At 37.3% G+C, this 21,964-nt stretch overlaps 1 protein-coding gene across 1 annotated transcript in view; it reads right to left on the bottom strand.

Annotated features, from left to right (window-relative positions):
* Positions 1–2,298: 2,298 nt before the first annotated feature.
* Positions 2,299–21,964, bottom strand: part of KLHL20 (kelch like family member 20) — a 56,078-nt gene continuing 36,412 nt past the window's right edge. Inside the window, exons 7-12 of the mRNA XM_041762493.1 lie at positions 21,754–21,937; positions 19,676–19,819; positions 9,338–9,471; positions 8,203–8,411; positions 6,347–6,453; positions 2,299–3,900 (exon numbers count right to left, since the gene is read on the bottom strand). Coding sequence (XP_041618427.1) covers positions 3,816–3,900; positions 6,347–6,453; positions 8,203–8,411; positions 9,338–9,471; positions 19,676–19,819; positions 21,754–21,937 — 863 coding nt within the window. The 3' untranslated portion in view covers positions 2,299–3,815. The remainder of the gene's footprint in view (positions 3,901–6,346; positions 6,454–8,202; positions 8,412–9,337; positions 9,472–19,675; positions 19,820–21,753; positions 21,938–21,964) is intronic.

The raw sequence follows: 21,964 nt of genomic DNA, 5'->3' as shown, positions 1-21,964 counted from the left end.
AGTAGATGTTTATTTTTGGACTCTTAATTCTGTTTCATTGATGTCAGTCCTTATGCCAATACCACACTGTCTTGATTACTGTAGCTTTGTAGTGCATTTTGAAATTGGGGAGTGTGAGTCTTCTAGCCTTTCCTTTTTTTCCAAGATTGTTTTGGTTATTATGGGTCTTTTACATTTTTAAATAATTTTAGGATCAGCTAGTCAATTTCTGTTAAAAAAAAAATTAGCTGGGATTTTGATAGTTCCTGTGTTCAATCTGTAGATCAATTTAGGGAGTACTGCCACCATAATAATACTTAGTGTCTAATATATGAGCATGGGATATATTTCCATTTATTTCAATATTTCCTTCAACAGTGTTTTATAGTTTTCAGCATACAAATATTGCACTTTTTGGGTTAAATTTATTCCTAAGTATTTATTTAATGGTATTGAGGATGGAAAGAAATTTTTTCAAAATAAGTGAAAGTTACTTTATTTTGGATAGGTAAGTAGCCAGGGAATTTCAGAGTAGAGTTACATGACCATCCATACTAGATAGTGACAGTAAAATTTTACGTTTTCTGTTTTTGAAGATACACCTTTCAAAAATATGCTTGCACTTTTATACTTTTGGAATTGCTTTCTTAATTTCATTTTTGGATTGTTTGTTGTGAGTATATTTTGCTCTTATATCTTGTGATCCTGGCAAACTTGTTTATCCTAGTAGTTTTTCCAGTGAATTCCTTAGGATTTTCTGAAAGACTCATTATCGTTTGTGAATAAAGAGTTTTACTTAATTTCAATCTGGATGCCTTTTATTTCTTTTTCCTGCCAAATTGCCTTGGCTAGAATCTCTACCACAGTGACAGAAGTAGTGAGAATGTAGTTTTATATTGTTCCTGATCTTAGTGGGAAAGCATATTTCACTATTAAATATGATGTTAGCTGTAGGTTTTTTCATATATGCCCTTGGTCAGGTTAAAGCAATTCTCAATTTGTTGGCAGTTTTTATTATGCACGGATATTGGATATTATCAAATTATTTTCCTGCACCTATTAATTCATGATTTTTTACTTAAAACTACACATTTCAGGGATGGTTGGGTGGCTCAGTGGTTGAGCAACTGCCTTTGGCTCAGGGCATCATCCCCGGGTCCTGGGATCAATTGCCGCATCAGGCTGCCCGCAGGGAGTCTGTCTGCCTATGTCTCTGCCCCTCTCTGCTTCTCATGAATAAATAAAATCTTAAAAAAAAAAAAAACACCACAAAACTACATATTTTACTCCGTTTTGGTTCCTCATATGAGGAACTTAGAAGTAGCCACTGTGTCCTAATGAGTAAAAAGTTGAAGAGACTGAAAAATCAACAAATCTTGGATCCATAAAGGGAGGACACAGGGTAAACTGTTCTCCAGGTTAGAGAATAGCACAGAGAACAGTGAATAAGTTTGAATCAGGGATGTGGATTTGAGGTTCAGTTCCTACCATGTCCTTTTAACTTTCTAAGCTTCAGTTTACTTGTTTATAAAATGAAGAGGACTGCCAACTCAACCCAACTCTGAGCTCACTTCATAGTTGTAGAAATCACGATGCAAATGATATTCTTTTACAGCAATGACATTTACATAATATGTACATTTTACCCAATAATACAACTTGACCACTTCAGTGGAAGAACAAAGTAAGCCCTTAGGCTCCGATAAACTCTTTGGCCAGTATTATAGTTCCTGGGTCTCTGCTCTTGAATGACTGCCATATGAATTGCTACTATTGGGAACTTTAATACTTACTGGAAGTCTAATCTCTAGAACTTTGTTCCTGTTCTCATTCCTTTTCTTAAAAATATACGCAATAATAAAATCTTGGGAAGTGAATTTTGTCTTAAAGACTGACTTAATGATGCAGTACTATAAGGATCTCATAAAGTGTTTATACTTTTTTTAATGTTATATACCAGATTTACTTAGAGTCTGTTAGTATATTTAATCCCAGGCCATGTTTTAAGTGGAGGTGAAGTCGCAGTGTGGCACAGAAAGAGAAATGGAGTGGGATTTCGGGGAACTGATTTTTAATGTTGGTCCTATCATTGACTGTATTTACTCTTAGGAAGGACATCCTTGGTTTGCAGTCTTAGAGAAATAGATGGGTTTGGATCAGATGACTATTAAGAGTCCTTCTAGCTCAAAATTGTTATGATTCTAAGTGCTACACCAGAAAATAAGTTTAGAGGTTAGGAAATATAATACTATTGTATAAAATATATAATAAAAGTTCATAATTCTAGCTGGCAATCCTTTATTCCTTCATGTTGAAAGTACTTACAATGTTAAACTAAATAGCAAAGACACAAACACTAAAAAACATTAACCAAAGTTTTTTTTTTTATGGTAAACACTACCTTTATTTAAAAAAGTTATACATGCTAGAAAAAAGCATAAATGATACATGTAAACAACTGTTTACCAAATACTTATTTTTTTCCTTGTAAAGGTGCAAATGATCTTTAAATGTAAACACAAAAGTTGCCATTTTTGTAGTAAGGGGGAGGGAAGAGAAAGTTATTCCTTTTGGTTGTGGTTAAAGTCTTATTCAAAGATTTTCCAGCAAAATACATTGAAAATTGGTCTATGAACACAATGACAAAACTGACCACTGAGGTTTGTATCATTTTCTCCTTAAAAATTTTAACTTTTCACCAGAAAGTGCAATTTGAGAGTAACAGTGGCTTTATAGAGTGAGGATAATGATATGTTTGTATAAAAGAACCAAGATTTTACTAATAAAATGCCTCAATTTTATACTCGTTAGCGTGTACTATTACATGAACTGCAGAATTCATTCTCTTGGAGGCTGTGATTACAGGTAAGCCTCAGCTTCAGCAGGCCTGAGCAAGTGTAAATTGCATAACAGTATTCACTGGGGGGGAGAGGGGGAGAGAAGGCATTTCTCCCTGCTGGTCCTTAGTAGCAATCAGGAAACAAAAAGGAAAGTTGTTTGAGTCGATAATATTTTTGAACAAAAACTTTTGCAGAGTAGCACATGATTCTATTGGAGGATTCTCAAGACAGCATAGAAGAATGGTATACTGTTTTTATAGAGGCACTGAGCAGAGCTCTAGAGCTAGCAGAAATTCTATGAAAATACTATGAAAAAAGACTTTATAGTGGAAAACAAGTTCATATGGAAGGAAACAAGATGCAAACTTGCACTGATGAAAACGTTAGTGTCTAAGTCCTGGTTTTATCTAACATTCCTTTTGAATTGTACTATTTAAAATGAGTGTTTCCTTTTTTTGTTTGTTTTGTTTTTTAGATTTTCAAGTCTTCTGGTGCTTAGTGCAAGCATGATGGCTAAATAATACATTTTACATACCCTATCTTTGTCACTGGTAGTCCTTGTAGATAGTGGAGTCATGTGGATGGAGTGCTTAGAAATAACAATTAGATTATGTATAGCCCTTCTCCCTTTATTAGTATTTTCAAACTTAACACATTAAAAATAAACTTTCTGCTTGGAATTTTTATCTTTTTTTTCTTTTCCTTTTTTAGTGGGAAGAAGGCTAAATCCAAAGCAAAACAAAACAAAACGACAAAAAACCCAACAAAAAACCCATGATAAATTAAAACCAAAAATAAATATTCTGCATGGAATTGAAAACTTTTGTGCAAAGGTGGCATCTTGCAGTTGAAGTACTTTCATTGTATTTGTATTTCCATATGTTGAGGCACCGGCAAAGAATAATTTGTTCTAATGTTTTCTTGAGCTATACAAAGCTCCAAAGTCAAATCTCTCCAGAACACAGTGGAGCATGTACATGACTGTCTTCTAGGTGATCACCATATATGGGATTCACAATGTGTCATTTTAATAACTCCTACACCACCCCCGAGGCGACGGTAATTCATCCCACCATATAACCTGCAAAGAAAGAAACAAAATCAGATTCCAAAGCGCAAAAAGCACTGTTTCTTCTATAACTTAGATGCTAATTAAGCACGTGTTTTCTATCATAATATTTTTAGCTTCATACATCTCTTCCAAAGATTAGGACCTGGAATTGAGCACTGGCAAGTAGCAGAATTATTTCACACATTGGCTGAAAAGGTCTCATTTATAGGTTACTGTTTTAAGAATAAGAGTGTCATTCCCACATTTTGCATCACAACTTTATAACTTCACACCTAAATTGACTTCTAACAATTACACAGAACCATATATTCTACATTTTTGTGTCTAGTTTTGACCATGGCTATCTTATTTTCCTACTCAAATTTCCCTCTGCCTAAATATCGATAATTTATTTTTATCCTTTTGCCTTATATGTATTCTCACAAACCTCCTTTATGGAACAAACCTGGATATGAGTAAGTAAACTCAGCATCTAGTTTGTGACCTGTGAACAAGATCGTCTTCAAAGCTAAAGACTTCCATGGAAAAGAATATTAGATCCTCTGTCAGCTGTAAGGTAAAACTGGCTTTAAGTTTGGGATATATAACTATAACAATTTAGATAGTACTCTCTTAACAGATGATCCTTAAGAATTTCATAAATATTACTCGGTCACATATTACTAATTCTACTTAGTGACAGTTACTGAGAAATAGGTCCTTATGTAGGATCGTAGTGATTAAGTAGCAGAAGTAAATCTGGCAATCTTCCCAAATTCCCATTAAACATCGAAAGCTGAATATGCAAGAAAATATGCCACAAGTGGGAGGCTCCTTTTCAGGAAAACTTCCCATTAGGTTTTCTATTAGGTTTTGCTAAAATGTGACCTTGACAGTTAGGCCTTCCTAGGTCACATTTTAAAAGGAAGCTCCTCCCTGGACATCCTCACACCTCTCTGCTCTTTACCACAGTACTTCTATCCCTGACGTGGTACTGTTAGTTTCCTTCCTAGAATGTCCGATCAAGGAGGGCAGGGGATTTAGTTTTTGTTCACTGTGGTATCTCTGATGTCTAGAACACTTAGTAAATCTTTACTTAGTGAACAAGGTTGTGAAAATGTAATCTAGTAGAAGCCAAAAGTGTCCAATGTCTGACTTCTAGTCTGACTTTAGTATTGTGACTTGGTAGTCATACAGAGCCATGAGCCAAAGGCAGAATCCAAAGAACACCATTTAAACATCTGTAAAAGTGTGGCTTTCCCAGACATGAAGACTGTATTTTTTTAAAGATTGTATTATTAGAGAGAGAGAGAGAGAGAGCATGAGTAGGGGGGTGGTAAAGAGGGGAGAGACTCCCCACCGAGTGTGGAGCCTGACATGGAGGCTTAATCCCAGGACCCCAAGATCATGACCTGGGCCAGCCAGCCAGGTACCTCCACTTATTTATTTTTAGAAATTTCTTTATTTGATATATATATAAAGAGCATGAGCATGGAGAGGGGATACTGGGGGAGGGAAAAGCAGACTCCCACTGAGCAGGGAGCCCAAGGCATAGCTTGATCCCAGGACCCTGAGATCATGACCTGAGCAAAGGCAGATGCTTGACTGACAGAGCCATCCAGGTGCCTCAGTTTTTGAATACTTAAATGCATGAGTAACATGATTTATGTGAATTTATAAGAACCACTTAAGCACTTAGGAAAGATTTGTTAAAATTGTTAAGACAAGAATTTAAAAGCAAAGTAAAATTAAACCTATAAATATAGTTTAACATAGTTAAGCCTCTTAAATAAGAGGTAGATTTCTTCCTAAAAGTGACTGTTAAAATTTAGTAGACTTTTTTTCTCTTTCTTTAGGTAGGCCCCCTGCCCAGCATGGAGCCCAATGAGGAGCTTGAACTCACGACCCTGAGATCAAGACCTGAGCTGAGACCAAGCAAGAATAGGATGCTTAACCAACTTGGACTTTAAAAGAGAATAATAATATATTTAAATACATTTTAAAAGCTTAAGGAAAACAATGATTTTAAAATGAAATAAACTATTATTAAAAAAAAAGTATCTACAATTTTTTTTCCTGTGCATAAAGCTGCCACTAAGAACATCATAAATTGTGACAGATTAGAAGCAAGAAATCTAAGTTCTAATTCTATGACTAACTTGCTTCATTTTATTTCTCAGTGCCTTACTTTCCTCAGCTGAACATGATGAGGCTAGAAAGGAGATTATTTTTTTCTGCTTGCCATCTCTATTATAAAACTGAACGGTTACCAAAGAGAAGATGTAAAATGTCAGCCACTTTAGAGCAAAGAATTCAAAATAAGCCATCAAATATGGGTAACTTGGAGCTCTCTTATGAGTATTGAGAAAGCACTTCTCAATGTATGACCATCCCAATTTTTAAGGTCATGGGCGACCTTATTCCCATGATTTTCAAGTCAGCAGTGAGGTGATCTGCAATGTAGCTTAAAGGTTACCTCCATGTATTGGCGTCAGGATCAAAAACTTCAATGGTCTTCAAGTACGTTGTGCCATCAAAGCCTCCTACAGCCATGAGCTGTCCGTTCACTACTGCAAGGCCAACCTACAGGACCAAAACACAGTGGCCACTGAAGAAGCCAGAGGATCACTGGGAAAATTTTAACTAGTTTCTAGATAAATCTTTTTATTTATTTAATTTTTTTTTTAGATAAATCTTTTTAATAAAAGATAATTCTTTATGACTTTACACTCTGGCTTACTTGAACACAGAGGAAAAAAAGTATGACAAAAATCTATTATGTGTGGGAACAATAAAATTATATATTCAATCAGAATATTTATAAAGTCCAAAACATAAATTTCTTAAATTTTTGGAAAAGCATCACTGGGAGCCGACAAGAACTTCCAAACTGCTCTCACTTCTTTTGGTATTTGCCTATTCTAACCCACTATCTAAAACTGCCAATAAAATTCTGTTTAAAATACAAACCTAACCATGCTGTCACTTCCCTCTAAAAAATTGCTAAGCCTCCCTACCACCTCTGGGTAAGTTTAAAGTCCTTTCTAGGTCATTCAGGCCCTCCACAAATCCATCCTAGGCCATGTTTTAGCGTCACCTCCTTATGTACCCTATGCTGCAAGAATACAAATTTAACTGCTCTTCCCAGAAAATACCATGTTTTTCTAATATTGGAATAATACCATATTAGGATTATACTTGTAATACCTCCATACTTTTGCACATGTTGGTCCCTGGTTTTCTTTCCGTCTTCTAGAAAATCTTAGTTTTCTTTCACGGTCTACCTTACATCTGACTTTTTCTGGTAAGTTTCTTCACTGCCCCCAAATACATTAAGCATATCCTCCCATGTTCTCTTACAATGCACATGCAACCGTTTCTTTTTTGTTTTGTTTTTATCATTTTCTGTAAACATTTCCATTTCCTTCACTAACTTGGGAGCTCCTTGTGGAGTTGTACTCACTTTTGCTTTCCAAGCACACAGTAAGAATAAATATTTGCTAAATAAGATGAATGTAGCAGTGAAAACAACAGGAATGTGACCTAGAAGCTGTTCATCACCAGTAATAGCAAACCATAGATATGGGAATGTTTTGACTTGCTGATGCCTATCAGTGATATTCTCTGATTTGTGCACACCAAAATTGATTTCTTTTTATCCTCAGATAATGGAGTCTTTTAGCTACTGCTGCATTCTCCCACCTGTTGTTCTACATCAATGGATTCCTGACACAATCAGTGGTTTATGGGTTACATTTCACTACAAACCAAATGTCCTAGGATGGATGAATGCTATACTCCACTCTAGAAGTCTCTTGTGGTCACAAGTCATCCACGGTCTAGAACATGACATAGGTCAGCCTAGCCAGGTCTAAACTACAGATGGGACAGACCCATACCAGTTTGTGAAGACTGGTGGTGGGGCCAGATGTGTTTCTGCCTAAACATCTGTATTGGTGTGCCAACTACTTAGAATATTACCTAGGAACATTAGTTCAGAACATTTAGCTCTAATTGAGAGGGATGAATATGGGTGAAGTTAGATAAGGTAGTGGATAAGATAGGGTAATGTCTTTCAGGGAAACAATCAATGAAAGATAAATCACGAAAAAATAATTCTATTATTAAAGATATGATTGAATAGAAGGTATTTAAGTACTTGAGATAACAGCAATTACGAGAAATTAATTTTTTCCAGTACAAAAGTAGCTAGGGGTTGTTTTGCCTAAACAGTGCATCTCCTTACTGTGCCAGTATTTTAAGATCAGAGCTCTCCTGCATAGCCCTCTCTTGGTGTTCTTTTCCCAAAGTTTTCAGTAGCTGGGCACTTACTCCACTACGGCGGGATGTCATAGCCACCACAGGAGACCACTGGTTAGTTCTGGGGTTGTATCTCTCAGCGCTGCTCAGCTCTGTAGTATCATCTCTACCTCCTACGGCATAGATCATGTCCTGATACACTGCACAGCCTAGATGTTTCCTCCGGGTCCCCATAGGAGCTATGGTGTGCCATCTGTTTTCCTGAGGATTGTAGCGCTCCACTGCAGGGGGAAAAAAACCAGTAAGTGACCATTCAACCATTTCTTCTAACTAGTTTTCCTAATAGCCATTAAAACTTTGTGATAATACATATTTTCAATACACAATCTGATTTTTGCTAATGAGGACTTGTGTACCTTTGGATAATACCACTATAATCTTATCGGGGCTAATGGTTTCACCTGGGTACAGTATGGTGGAAAGGGCATGTGTTGGAGTCAAGGTACCTTAGTATAGTTCTGACTATGACTTGTGGCCTCATCTTATCTTTAAATGAGGGGATTAGACCACAGGATCTGTAGGCACCATTCTATACTAGTAATTAATTTTCATAATCAGATAACTTCTGTACTCTTGTATTCCCTTTGCCTGTTAATTCCTACTGCATTCTAAGCAGAAGACAAGATATGTGACAATGAATCTAATCCAAGTGTCACACGACAATATCCTTAGGCAAAAATACCATTATCTCTCAACAGAAAGGACCGACACATAAACCAGCTTGTAACTATAGCTTTTTATTTATTCTTAAGTTATAATATAGGTTTTGTTTTGTCTTTTTTTTTTTTTTGGCTTTAGTTTTTTAAGGTGAGATGGTTGGGGGTGGGGCAGAGAAATAATCGTATTAGGAAAATAGTTCTTTTATTCATTATAAATTCCTAGAAGCTTATAAAGAGGAGGGAGAAAAATATTTTGGGAATATGCTAGGAGAATATGGCTGCAGAAGGATCTGAGGAAGAGCTAGGAGTTGTATTCTAAGGGGAAAATAAATTTCAAATATTTAAATTATTATAAATAATTATACTATTTACAGAAATATATAAATTATCTAAATTTTATAATTTAAAATTATAGGATAACCTGGAGTTTAAAAATTTTCTGTAGGGGGAATCTCCTGAGGAATGTGCTGATCTTGGAAAAGACTAACCTGTGTTTAGTGGAGATGTCCCATCAGAGCCACCTACAGCATATAAGAACCCTCCTAACACAGCCACGGCCACGCCTAGTCTTCTTGTGCTCATAGAAGCCACTCGGGTCCATTTGTTTTCCTTTGGATCATACCTGCAGTGAGGGAGAAAACAAAGACTGCATGCCTCTTTTTATGAAGTGAGGCCTTTCTCAGAAGGTGTGAAATCACGCTAAAGATATGCTGGATACATACACTTACTCTGGTCAAAAGCACAGTGAGAATCTAACATATTTTACTTAGTAGGAAAAAAAGTCTTAGAATTTGTGCCCATGTCAGTCATTAAGCTACTTTCTATAGTCTGCCTTGTGATGCTGGGGCTAGAACTCTGAAAACATTTTCCCTTTGCCAAGCTGGCTCTCTATTAGGTTCTGCCAAGAGGAAGGATTAGTTGCTGGAATCTAGGGGGAGGAAAATGGACAGACTCCTTTCTGTGTGCTTGCCAATCCTGTTAGTGTTGTCTCAGCAATGAGCCCTTCCCTCTGACTAAACCAGTTAATTTTAGTTTCTAGCCTCTTTCTGGCACTTCCAAAACTAGCGTTGTGCCTGTTCGAAGTCTCAGCGGTGGCTCTGTGGGGCACCTCCTCTGAGTCCCTGAGGTAAGAGTACCAGTGTTCCAATTATCCACAGCTGTATAAATCACTTCAAAATTCAATGACTTAAAATAATTTTATTAACTCTCCTGGTTCCATGGTCAGGGATTTGGGAAGGGCCTCACATGAAGTTCTGGCTCAGATGTCTCATGTGGTTGCTATCAAATTGTGGCTGGGGCTGGAGGAGCAGGGTGCTAAAGCAGCAGGGGGCTGGCTGGGTTTCAGAGTCTATTTGGTTAGTTGGGACTTCCTCTGACCTTCCTCATGGCAACCTCAGTTCAAGGCTTCAAAGGTACCCCCCGAACATCCAACTAAAAGATATATCTTTTATGACAGAGCCTCAAAAGTCACATCCATAGCGCCATTCTGGCTGTTCTTATAAGGCAGGCCCAGAATCAAGGGCAGAAAATGTAAATCCCACTGTTCAATAAGAAGAATGTCAAAGGCAAATGATACAGAGCATGTGACATGACAGGTACCGTAATCATCTTTGGAAAATATAATCTTCCAAAATCAGCCAGGAAGAGAATCCTTCATGGATGTGTGTCACAGCTGTTCAGGGCACCCACTCCTCAGGTGCTGATGGTTCTAGCGCTGTAGGATCTCTCCTCTGGCTTCTAGGCTTCCATAGCTCTAATCTCTCTCTTTTGTGTTCCCAAATCTGGGTTCCTACAGTTACTTCAGTGTCCTCTTTTCATTTTTTTTCAGCCCTTCAATATCTGCCAACCAATTTTTGAATATTAAATTCTCTCTACCAAAATAACTGGTATGGCTTCTGTTTTCTTTTCTTTTTTTTTTTTTTTAAAAGAGGAATAGTCCCACTGTTTTTTTTTTTATTTTTATTTTTTAATTTTTATTTATTTATGATAATCACAGAGAGAGAGAGAGAGAGAGAGAGAGAGAGAGAGAGGCAGAGACACAGGCAGAGGGAGAAGCAGGCTCCATGCACCAGGAGCCCGATGTGGGATTCGATCCAGGGTCTCCAGGATCGCGCCCTGGGCCAAAGGCAGGCACCAAACCGCTGCGCCACCCAGGGATCCCCTGGCTTCTGTTTTCTTTACTGGGTCCTGACTGATAAAGGACTAGTGTTCAGAAAATCACTTGGAATAGTGCTGGCGTTTTATTGCATGGGTGGGAAATTCTGCTAGTCTATTAAGTACCATTAGCAAATTCTATCATTATTGCAGAAAATATAAAATAAACAAAACTAAAAATAGACCTTGCTCTTAAGAAGCAGGTGAGGGAGACGGAGCATGTTCCTAAGGAAAAACCTCCAAACAGATTCTGAGAATATCATAACTAATACAGATGAAAGCAGCAGAAACATAAATACTGGAGAATGGAACCTTGGAGAAAGGTTATGTTAGTGATGGTTTCCTGAAGTTCATGTACTTTGAGATTTTATTTATTCATGAGAGACACAGAGAGAAAGAGGCAGAGACATAGGCAGAGAGAGAAGCAGGCTTCATGCAGGGAGCCTGATGGAACACTTGATCCCAGGACTTCAGGATCATGCCCTGGGCCGAAGGCAGGTGCTCAACTGCTGAGCCACCCAGGCAACTCATGTACTTTGGATAAAGTTTATCTTTAATGCCTTTTGGAAAATTCTTAGCCAAAAATTCTATCTGCAAATACTGCTTTTGCTCTTATCTAGCTTTCCTTTCCTTTTGGGACTCCAATTACATGTATGTTAGACTGTTTGTGTCAATGAGTTCTTAATTTTAGATATTATATTTTTCAGTTGTAGAACGCACATCTTGGTTTTAGACTTCAATTATATATTAAAATTCTCCAACCTTTTATCCATTTTTAATCTTTTCTCTATTTTAATATATATTTTTAATATATTCATTATACTTATTTTAAAGTTTTTTTCTGTTTAAATGGATTATTTTTTTTACTGACTGATAAATTACAAGTGTTCAGATAAATAAAAAAAATTTACTTATTTGAGAAAGAGGGTGCATAAGTGGGGGAAGGGCAGAGGAAAAGGGAAAATGGGAGAATCTCAAGACTACTCCCCTCTGAGCATGGAACCCTAAGCAGGGCTTGATCTCACTACCCTGAGATCATGACTTGGGCTGAAGTCAAGAGTCCAACATTTTATTGACTGCACCACCCAGCCATGCCTCTAAATGTGGATCATTTATAAGTCTGCTTCTATTGTCTATTTTTGCTCTCAGCTACTGGCCATATTTTTTCAGATGTTTCACAATTTTTTATAGTGTGCTGGACATTTTATAAAGGAATGGAATCCTAGAAATTGAGGTTGATATTATCCCCTTATTCCAGCACTGCCCCTACTACACCTATCCCTCCCAGTTACCAGCTGGGATTTGCTCTTTCCTGTATTAGGCAGGGAGGGTGAAATACTAATCACCTCAGTCCAATCAGAAATTCAGCTTTCATTAGACTCAGTCCACTCAGTTTTCAAATGTCTCAAGGATGAGATCCATCCTGTGTTTGTTACAGGCGCCTCTACACAGCAGGACACTATCTTCTAAGCACTGTCAAGTTGTATGAGATTTCACTCACCTTAGTTCCCTAGTCCCCTGAGCTACCCCAGCACTCAGCAAACACCTCATGGAGAAAAAACAGCAGTATGTTTGGAATTGTTCTAGATTCCAATCTGTTATACCAACCTGCATGACTGTTAAAAGTTCTACTGATTTACCTCTCCTACAAGAGAATCCCTTTGCCTAAGACAAGTCCAATATTCAACACTTCTGATCTGGCAAATGTCCCTAGGGAAGAAAACAGCTGATGATCTCAGCTCACATAAATGAGCTTTTTCTTCAATGAGATTTTAGTTCATCTAGTCCTTGTTACTTCCACATTTTTTTTTTTTTAATTTATTAGAGAGAGAGAGAGAGGCACAAAGGGAGAAGCAGGCTCCATGCAGGGAGTCTGATGCAGGACTCAACCCTGGGTCTCCAGGATCATGCCCCAAGTGGAAGGCGGCGCCAAACCGCTAAGCCACCGGGACTGCCCATATCTCTGATGTTTTAAAAAATATTTTTGGGGACACCTGGGTGGCTCAGCGGTTGAACATCTGCCTTCGGCTAAGGGCGTGATCCCAGAGTCCTAGGATCAAGTCCCACACTGGGCTCTTTGCGTGGAGTCTGCTTCTCCCTCTGCCTGTGTGTGTGTATCTCTCTTTCTCATGAATAAATAAGTAAAATCTTAAAAAAAAAATTACTCAATTAAAAAATAAATAAATAAAAATAAAAAATATTTTTGTACTCTCATTTCTTTCCTAGTTGGTGCAGTGGGAGTGATGGCTGTCACTACTCACTGAATTCTACTTGGAAGCAGAAGTCTTTGCATAATTTTTAAACTATAAAATAAAACATTGATTCAGAAAGCCACACAAAACAAATGCATTGTTTAATGAGTTATTATAAGGAAAGCCCATCACCTAGGCTAAGAAAAATAACTTTGCCTGCCACAATGAAAGCCCTCCCATGTGTCCGTTTCCAAACTCAATGCCTTCTTCCCCACAAGATTACCATTATACTGATTTTTACAGTAATCATCTCCTTTATAATTTTTTCTTTTTTAAGATTTCATTTATTTATTAATTCATGAGAGACACAGAGAAAGAGAGGCAGAGACATAGGCAGACGGAGAGGCAGGCTCCTCACAAGGAGCCTGATGTGGGACCCAATCCTGAGATTGGGATCACGCCCTGAGCCAAAGGCAGATGATCAACCACTGAGCCACCTAGGCATCCATCTTTTCTTTTTTAAAAATATTTTATTTATTTATTCATGAGAGACATAGAGAAAGAGAGGCAGAGACATAGGCAGAGGGAGAAGAGGCTCCACGCAGGAAGCCTGATGTAGGACTCGATCCGGAGACTCCAGGATCATGCCTTGGGCCAAAGGCAGGTGCTAAACTGCTGAGCCACCCAGGCATCCCTCTTCATCGTTTTTTCTACCCACGTGTGCATCCCAGACACTTGTTCATTATAAATTTTTCAAGTCCCTTTTTATCTACAGGTTTTCCTCCATTTCCCCTTTTTCTTTGTACCCCCAAAATTCATCTCTTAGAATCTGGGGCATTTGACCTGCAATTTCCCCACAACATGGATTTGATTGACTAGACACTCACAGTCCAACACACTGGTCTGTTCTCTGTATGTTCCAGAAACTGGCAGCTGGATCCAGAAGTTTGATCAGACCACATTTGGTCCCTTTGGCAAAACTACAGAAGGTGTGTGTTAGCAGCTGCTAACTGCTAGGTCCATTTATTTACTGAGTGTTGCAAAATGGTTATATTCAATCATTTATTTTCTTTTATTGGGAGATTTTTATAAAAAAACAATCCTTAGGGTCCCTGGGTTGCTCTGTTGGTTGAGCAGATGGCTCTTGATTTTGGCTCAGGTCATGATCTCAGGGTCCTGGGTTTGAGCCCTACCTACACTGGGTTCTGTGCTTGGTGGAGTTTGATTTAGGATTCTCTCTCTTCCTCTGCTCCCCTCCCCCCACGCTCTCTCTCTAATAAATAAATCTTAAAAAAAAGAAAAAATTATTTTATTGACTATTTTGTACCCAATTCATATGTGATACAGTTCATACAAGAAAGTTGGGTATATGTGTGCTTCTTTCACTTTAAATACTAGTATTCAAGATGATTCATTCTCTGTGATCTTCTAAAGGCAACTAAGTAGGTCTTTTTTTTTAGGGTCAATAGGAACTCACAGATTTAAATGTATTTATTGGATTTTAATCAATCACAATTATTATCTCTTTTAAAGTTAAAATTGTCCCATCTTTGGTCAACTGGAAACATCTTCCAGTTTTTCCTTGAGTTTTTTTGACATCTCCTAGTCTTTGACAGGTTGCTTGCCATCTTTCTAGCTTTCCTTATGACAAGCTAGCCCAGGCTTATCTGTATATTTCCTGTCCTAAATCTGGAATCAGACATTTCTCCAAGAAGCCCTAGTTTCTTTTTGGGAAATAGAACTTCAAGACACAATTTAGGAATGGAGCTGTTCACTGCCACTATTTGGTCATTATTTCCAGGCCTCTTCAGTTGACAGAACTAGAGTATAATTTTTTTAATGAGGAACTTAATTCAAATTGAAAATCAGGACTATAAGTTCTTTTACTTAACTTCTTCTATTTTACATTCATATTCTTCCATATCAAGAACCCTAATTTTCAAGAACACAGGAGAGGACAGAATTGGAATAACCCATACCCATCTCCTTTACTCCACATTATACATAGCAGTCTTAGATTAGCAATACTATCACTTTGATATCCCTGAGGACAATTAAAATTCTTTTTTGCATATCTCTTCCCATTCTCCTCCCACTTTTGAAAATGTTTGTACCACAGCTGCACTGAATGAGCATATAGCCAGTGCATGCTACTCTCCCTTTAAACCCTTATCTACTCAGAGTTCTCTGATTGACTATGTTTCATACTCACTCTCCATCAATGTCTCTGTGGTAATTTTGTCTGAAGCTTATTCTGTAGTAAATTACTCAGGAAGGACTCATGGGAACAATGTTGCCTGATTTCTTACATATTGACTATTTGTGCCCTTGATACCTCAGAGTCAGTTCCTCTAGATATAAACTCCTTATCTTTTCTTTTTTTTTAAGGTTTTATTCATTTATTCATAAGAAACACACAGAGAGAGAGAGAGAGAGAGAGAGAGAGAGAGAGAGAGAGAGGGGCAGAGACACAGGCAGAGGGAGAAGCAGACTCCTCGCAGGGAGCCCGATGTGGGACTCAATCCCGGGCCTCCAGGATCATGCCCTGGGTGGAAGGCGGCACTAAACCGCTGAGCCACCCAGCCTGCCTTATCTTATATTTTCTTTGGATATCTTAAATGTTATTCCATTTTCTTATAGTATAAAATATTGCTTTCAAAAAAGTATGATGATAATCTAAATTCCTTTCCTGTATAAATAACATGTACTTTTTGTTGATTGACTAAAGAATTTGTTTCCTTTTTCTTCAAGGTCCAGTAATTTTTTTTAAAGATTTTTAAAAATTTATTTATTCATGAGACACACACACAGAGACAGAGAGAGAGGGGCGGGGACACAGGCAGAGGGAGAAGCAGGCTCCAGGCAGGGAGCCCGACGGGACCCGATCCCAGGACCCCAGGATCACACCTGGGCTGAAGGTGGCGCTAAACCGCTGAGCCACCTGGGCTACCCCAAGGTCCAGTAATTTTATTAAAATATATCTTGGTGCTAATTGTTCTGGGTCAGTATTCAGAGAATATAGTGTATTCTTTCAAAAAACAATTTGTTTTTTTATTAGAACAGGAAAATAATTTTGAATTATAGTTCTTAGCATTTGTTCCTTTGCTCCATTCTTTTGCTTTGGTTTTTTCCTTGTGGACTCCTATTACCTGTATATTGGATTTTTTACTTATCTTCAATATTTGTTGTTATCTCATATCCTTTTTTTTCCCTCTCATATCCTTTTTATTTCTTTTTATTTTTTTGACTTTAAAATATTTCTTCTTTCACTTTCTATTTGTCTTCTGGCATTATCTGTCTTATTGTTCTAGTTTTATGTTCATTCTGAAGTGATTTTTCCTTTTATTTCCAATATTTTTCTGAGGTTTTGTCATACTATATCTGGGTTTTTCAAATTCCGACGTATGTAGTGTTTTCATACCTTGCATCATTTTCCTAATGTGAAATAATTGATTATACTTTTGTTCTGTTCCATGGGTATGTCTTTCTGCTGTGCTTTTATTGTCTATAGAGATGTTATTGTGCTGCTTATTCTCTCTTCACCTATTAACTCTATATTGGATCTAACTCAAAACGTTGCTATTTGTTGTTCATTTTTTACATGAAATGAGCTTTCCTCAGGAGTGGTTCATGGTTATTTTTCTAACTTCACGGAACTCTTTCTAGTTTTTTCATATAGTGTTAAAGAAGTATAGTGGTTTGCCTCTTGAGATTTATTGGCTTTATTCACTGGTCCTCCTTTTTATCTTGGCCTTCCCTTCTTGTATGTTAATCTTGTCCTGCTCAGTTTTGATCCTGCATCCAGAAATGTGGGCCCTGTTCTGGAAGGTCATCCTGCTGGTCAGTTCTGAGGGTTCCTAGCGACTAGATAGCTCTAGCCCAGCTGGTTCTCAACTACAGTGGCTTTGCAACACTCCTCTCCCCTACCTTGGGATATGTGGCAATGTCTAGAGACTTCTGGTGTCACAACCAGGTGTGTGCTACTGGCAACTAATGAGTAGAGGCCAAGGATGCTGTTAAATATCTGACAATGCACAGGACAGCCCCCCACAACAAAGAATTATCTGGCCTAAAATGGCAATAGTGCTGACGTGGAGTAACCCTCTTCTAAGTCCTTCAGATCTTATTACAGGTCTCTTGCACTTACTCTATATTGGGATTGAGCAAAACTCCTTAGTTCCAGTTGTTGGTCATAAATTTTCACCTTCACTCTTTCTAGTAAATAAAAGGTTACTAGAAAAGTTACTAGAAAGGTTACTAGTAAATAAAGGTTTTATTCATTTATTCATAAGAATAATATACTGTCTATTTTGGAGTTCTTCTGTTCTTAGATCTGTCAAACTTTCAAGTGCTTCTCTGTATTTTCTCCTGTATAGACAGTAATATCATACAGGTCTTGTGGCTTTTGGTACTTTGCCTTTGCCCATTGATGTTTTGGTGTTTATGGGAATACCTCTTCCCTAGTTATATTTTAAATTGTCTATAGGGATTTTTATTTTATTTTTTTCCAGCCTACATATCTTTCCATAGGGGTTTTTAAAAGTTGTGGTAAGATGTACCACCAACTGACATTAAATTTTTCACTGTAACCATTTTTAAGTGTACAGTTCAGTAGTGTTAGGTACATTCATACTGTCATCCAACCAAGCCCCATAACTCATCCATAGCTTTTTAGCTTTGCTGTCTATTGTTGTTGTTTTTTTTTTTTTTTAAGATTTTATTTATTCATGAGAGACAGAGGCAGAGACACAGGCAGAGGGAGAAGCAGACTCTCTGCAGGGAGCGTGATCTGGGAGTTGATCCCAGGATCCTGGGATCACGACCTGAACCAAAGGTAGACGTTCAACCGCTGAGCCACCCAGGTTCCCCTATTGCTCTGTTTTTATGTGGGAATTTAGAGAGACTAAAGAATTGTGCTGTTTGCTATCTTCCCAGAATCCTCTCGCATAGAATTTTCAAAGTGGGAATTAAATTTCTTAATAGAAAAATAAAAAGGAAGCTTTTAAGAGTTACCTACAACTTTATCTCTATTTAAGACAGTTAACCTCTTCAACTTAAACATGGTAACTACTCAACTAGTAAATGCTATTTGAAAAATTCCAGAGACATGAAGCATTTGTTTTTAAGAAGTGAGAATGAAATACAGTACATTTTTGCTAGTAATCGTTAACCCATGACACTCCAAAATCTAATCTCTAGGACAGAATGACAAAAAACTGATGGAGTATGAAATTAAGAATAGAATCTATTTCACTAGTTAACTGATATGTAAAAGCATAAATTAAACTTCATAGCCAACCCAGAGTTCCCTAAGTACACTTCAAGAATGAGAATCCATATACAAAATACTTTGCGGGTCTTTATAAGATATGCTAGACTATTATTATGCTATCTTTATAAAATATGCTAGATTATTAATCTTTTTTTTTGAGGAAGTCTGGGCATCCATATATTAAGTACACTCCACGTATTGGGGAATAAATTAGAACATATTTCAGCAGTGGTATGCTTGATATCATATACAGAATATAATTTATTTTATTTTTTAAGATTTTATTTATTTATTCATGAGAGAGAGAGAGAGAGAGGCAGAGACACAGGCAGAGGGAGAAGCAAGCTCCATACAGGGAGCCTGATGTGGGACTCGATCCTGGGTCTCCAGGATCAGGCCCTGGGCTGAAGGCAGTGCTAAACCGCTGAGCCACCAGGGCTGCCCCAGAATATAATTTAGAATATGATTCCAACTCTTCAATGTGAGGCTCCGTCAGTATAAAAAATAGTGTGAAAAATCAGGTTGTATCTTTCATTGTCCTAGACCCTTAAGATCAACTGAAAACTTTTCCCCTAAAGCCCATGGGATATCCACTGAACGGTGGATTCCTTGGTGTCCTAAATGGTTTCCTTTAAAGAACCCTTTATATTCTTTCATTCATTTTTAGTTTCAGAGGTAAAGTTTAGTGATTCATCAGTTGGATGTAACACCTAGTGCTCATTACATCACATACCCTCCTTAATGCCCTTTACCCAGTCCCCATCCCTCTACCTACCTCCCCTCCAGCAACCCTGTTTGTTTCCTATAGTTAAGAGTCTCTTGTAGTTTGTCTATCTCTTTGATTACATTGTTTTATTTTCCTCTTCCTTCCTCTATGATCCTGTTTTAAGTTCCACATATGAATGAAATCAAATGACAATTGTCTTTCTGTGATTAACTTATTTCCCTTAGCATAATACCCTCAGTTCCATCTATGTCATTGCAAATGGTAAGATTTCTTCTTTTTTTTTTTTGTCGTTGAGTAATATTCTATTGTGTATACATACCACATCTTCTTTATCCATTCATCTATCATTGGACATATGAGCTCTTTCCATATTTTGGCTATTGTGGACATTGCTGCTATAAACATTGGGGTACAGGTACTCCTTTGGGTAAATATCCTTTATATTCTTCTAAAAATTGAAAATGACTTGAAAAAAAATCACCTTTCAACAATGTTGAGGCAGGACACACCATCCTGACCACCCACAGCATAGAGAAAACCTCCGAGTACTGCCACACCAACACTTGTCCTGCAGGTGCTTGTAGGAGCCACATCACTGCTCCATTGGTTTGTTTTGGGGTCATACCTACAGAGAACACATTAAGAGCAGAGTTTGTATTGCACAAAGAAAGTTTGGCTCTGTTAACATATTCTATATTCTTTCCTCTAAATATGGGCTGATTAACAACTAAAGGGTATGAAAAGCTAATTTAGGTTTTATTTTTTTTAAACAATTTTTACTTATATAAGTTACATATGGATATATTTTCTTTAAAAATTTTTTTTTCAGAATGTTATAGATAAAGCTAAATTTCCTCTTTGAGTTCTGGTCTCTTCCTATTTTGGACTTGGTGTATGCCTGGTCTCTTCCTATTTTGGACTTGGTGTATGCCTTTTAAGACTTTTCAGTAAAATACTTACTTACTTATTTATTTATTCATGAGAGACCCAGAGAGGCAGAGACATAGGCAAAGGAAGAAACAGGCTCCCTGTGGGGAGCCTGATGCGGGACTCAATGCCTGAAACCCAGGATCATGACCTGAGACGAAGGCAGACACTCAACTAATGAGACACCCAGGCGTCCCAAGACTTTTCAGTAAAATACTTGTAAATAGGTATATTTATATGCAAGCATGTTTTCTTTACATAAATAATACCAGATAGTAGGCATTGCTTTTTCACTCAACATACTTCTGAGATCCATCCACACTTACAGATAACGCTCTAGATTTTTCCAGCATTTCATTATTGTGTGTGCCATTACATATCCCTATCGATGTATCATGACATTGTGTCTGACATTTTGCTATTATAGACAGTGATTACCTTTGTATATTTCTCTTTGTTCAAATAGATAATGAGAAGCAGAATCAAGGGACACAGAATAGAGTCATTTTCAATTTAAAAATCAAAAAACTATCAAATTGCTCTTTTTGTAATTCTATCAGTTTTATTTGCTTTCAATTTCATTAGCTTTTTCTTTTTTTTCTACTTAATTGCTTTCTATTTTCTTGGGTTTTGTTGCTCTTTTTTATAACTTCATGATTTAAAAGCATGATTTATTTTCTCATCTTTCTTATTTTCAAATGAATGCATATTAAATTATAATGCACTATAAATTTTCCCTTGGATACTACCTTAGTATCCACACATTTTGAAATACTTGGGCTTCCCTGTTATAAAGCTGTAAATACTTAATCATTTCCATTCTTATTTCTTTTTCTCAATTTATTTTAATCATTTTTATGTTTTTAATTTTTTTAAAGTAGGCCCTAATGCCCAATGTGGGGCTTGAAGTTACAAATCTGACATCAAGAGTTGCATGCTCTACCAACTGAGCCACCTGGGCATATCTAGCTCAATTTATTTTTAAGTGTGTTTTTTTTTTTTTTTCTTTGACTTCTATGGAGTGGATCCCCCTGTTTTATTTTTCAGCTATATAATCTATACCTCTAGATCTCTCCATGCTGCAGGATGTCATAGATATGTTTAGGAAATACCAAGAATCACTGTAAATCAACACAGTTGAATGAAAAAGGGTATATGAAAGCAAGAAACTACAAGTTACTAAAAATCAATTATTGTAGGATTCCAGTGTGCCAGGCACTATGATCGATATGGGAAAAGACATTTTAACAATGATAGCCAATCAGATGTTCAAAATACTTATAAAAAGGCAGAGGAATGAGTAACTAATTGTATAGTGTCAGAAGGCTTTATATAAGAAGTAACATTTGAGTCTTGAGATATTCCAGGGAAGAAATAACAGCATGCATATGGGTAGGCAAAGAGGAATAACTAGAGGCGATTTTGTGGGTCTGGAGCAGCATTAGGCAACAGTGGTGTGGCTGGGGGAGACTGCAAAAATAGGTGGAGGTTACATTATGAAGGACTTGCATGTCATGGTAAGTGGTCAAGGCTGCCAACTAGTGCCACAGATGCAACACTAAAGCAGCAAATCACATTTGTTTCTTAGTTAACATCTCAAGTGGAAAAAAATTTCAAATTGACCTTACTTACCTTTCAACACTATTGAGGTAAGAGGATCCATCATGGCCTCCTACTGCATATAGCAGGTCATCAAGAACACTGACCCCAACTCCACATCGCCTTTTGCTCATTGAAGCTACCATTCGCCATTCATTGGTCTGTGGATCATATCGTTCAACACTAGAAATGGCATCTCCACTGCACCAGCCACCAACTGGGGAAGTAATAGAAGTGATCAGGA

The sequence above is a fragment of the Vulpes lagopus genome, chromosome 1, assembly GCF_018345385.1.
Source record: "Vulpes lagopus strain Blue_001 chromosome 1, ASM1834538v1, whole genome shotgun sequence".
Classification (NCBI taxonomy): domain Eukaryota; kingdom Metazoa; phylum Chordata; class Mammalia; order Carnivora; family Canidae; genus Vulpes; species Vulpes lagopus.
The sequence above is the reverse complement of the archived record's forward strand: the minus strand, read 5'-3'. Positions and strand labels throughout refer to the sequence as shown.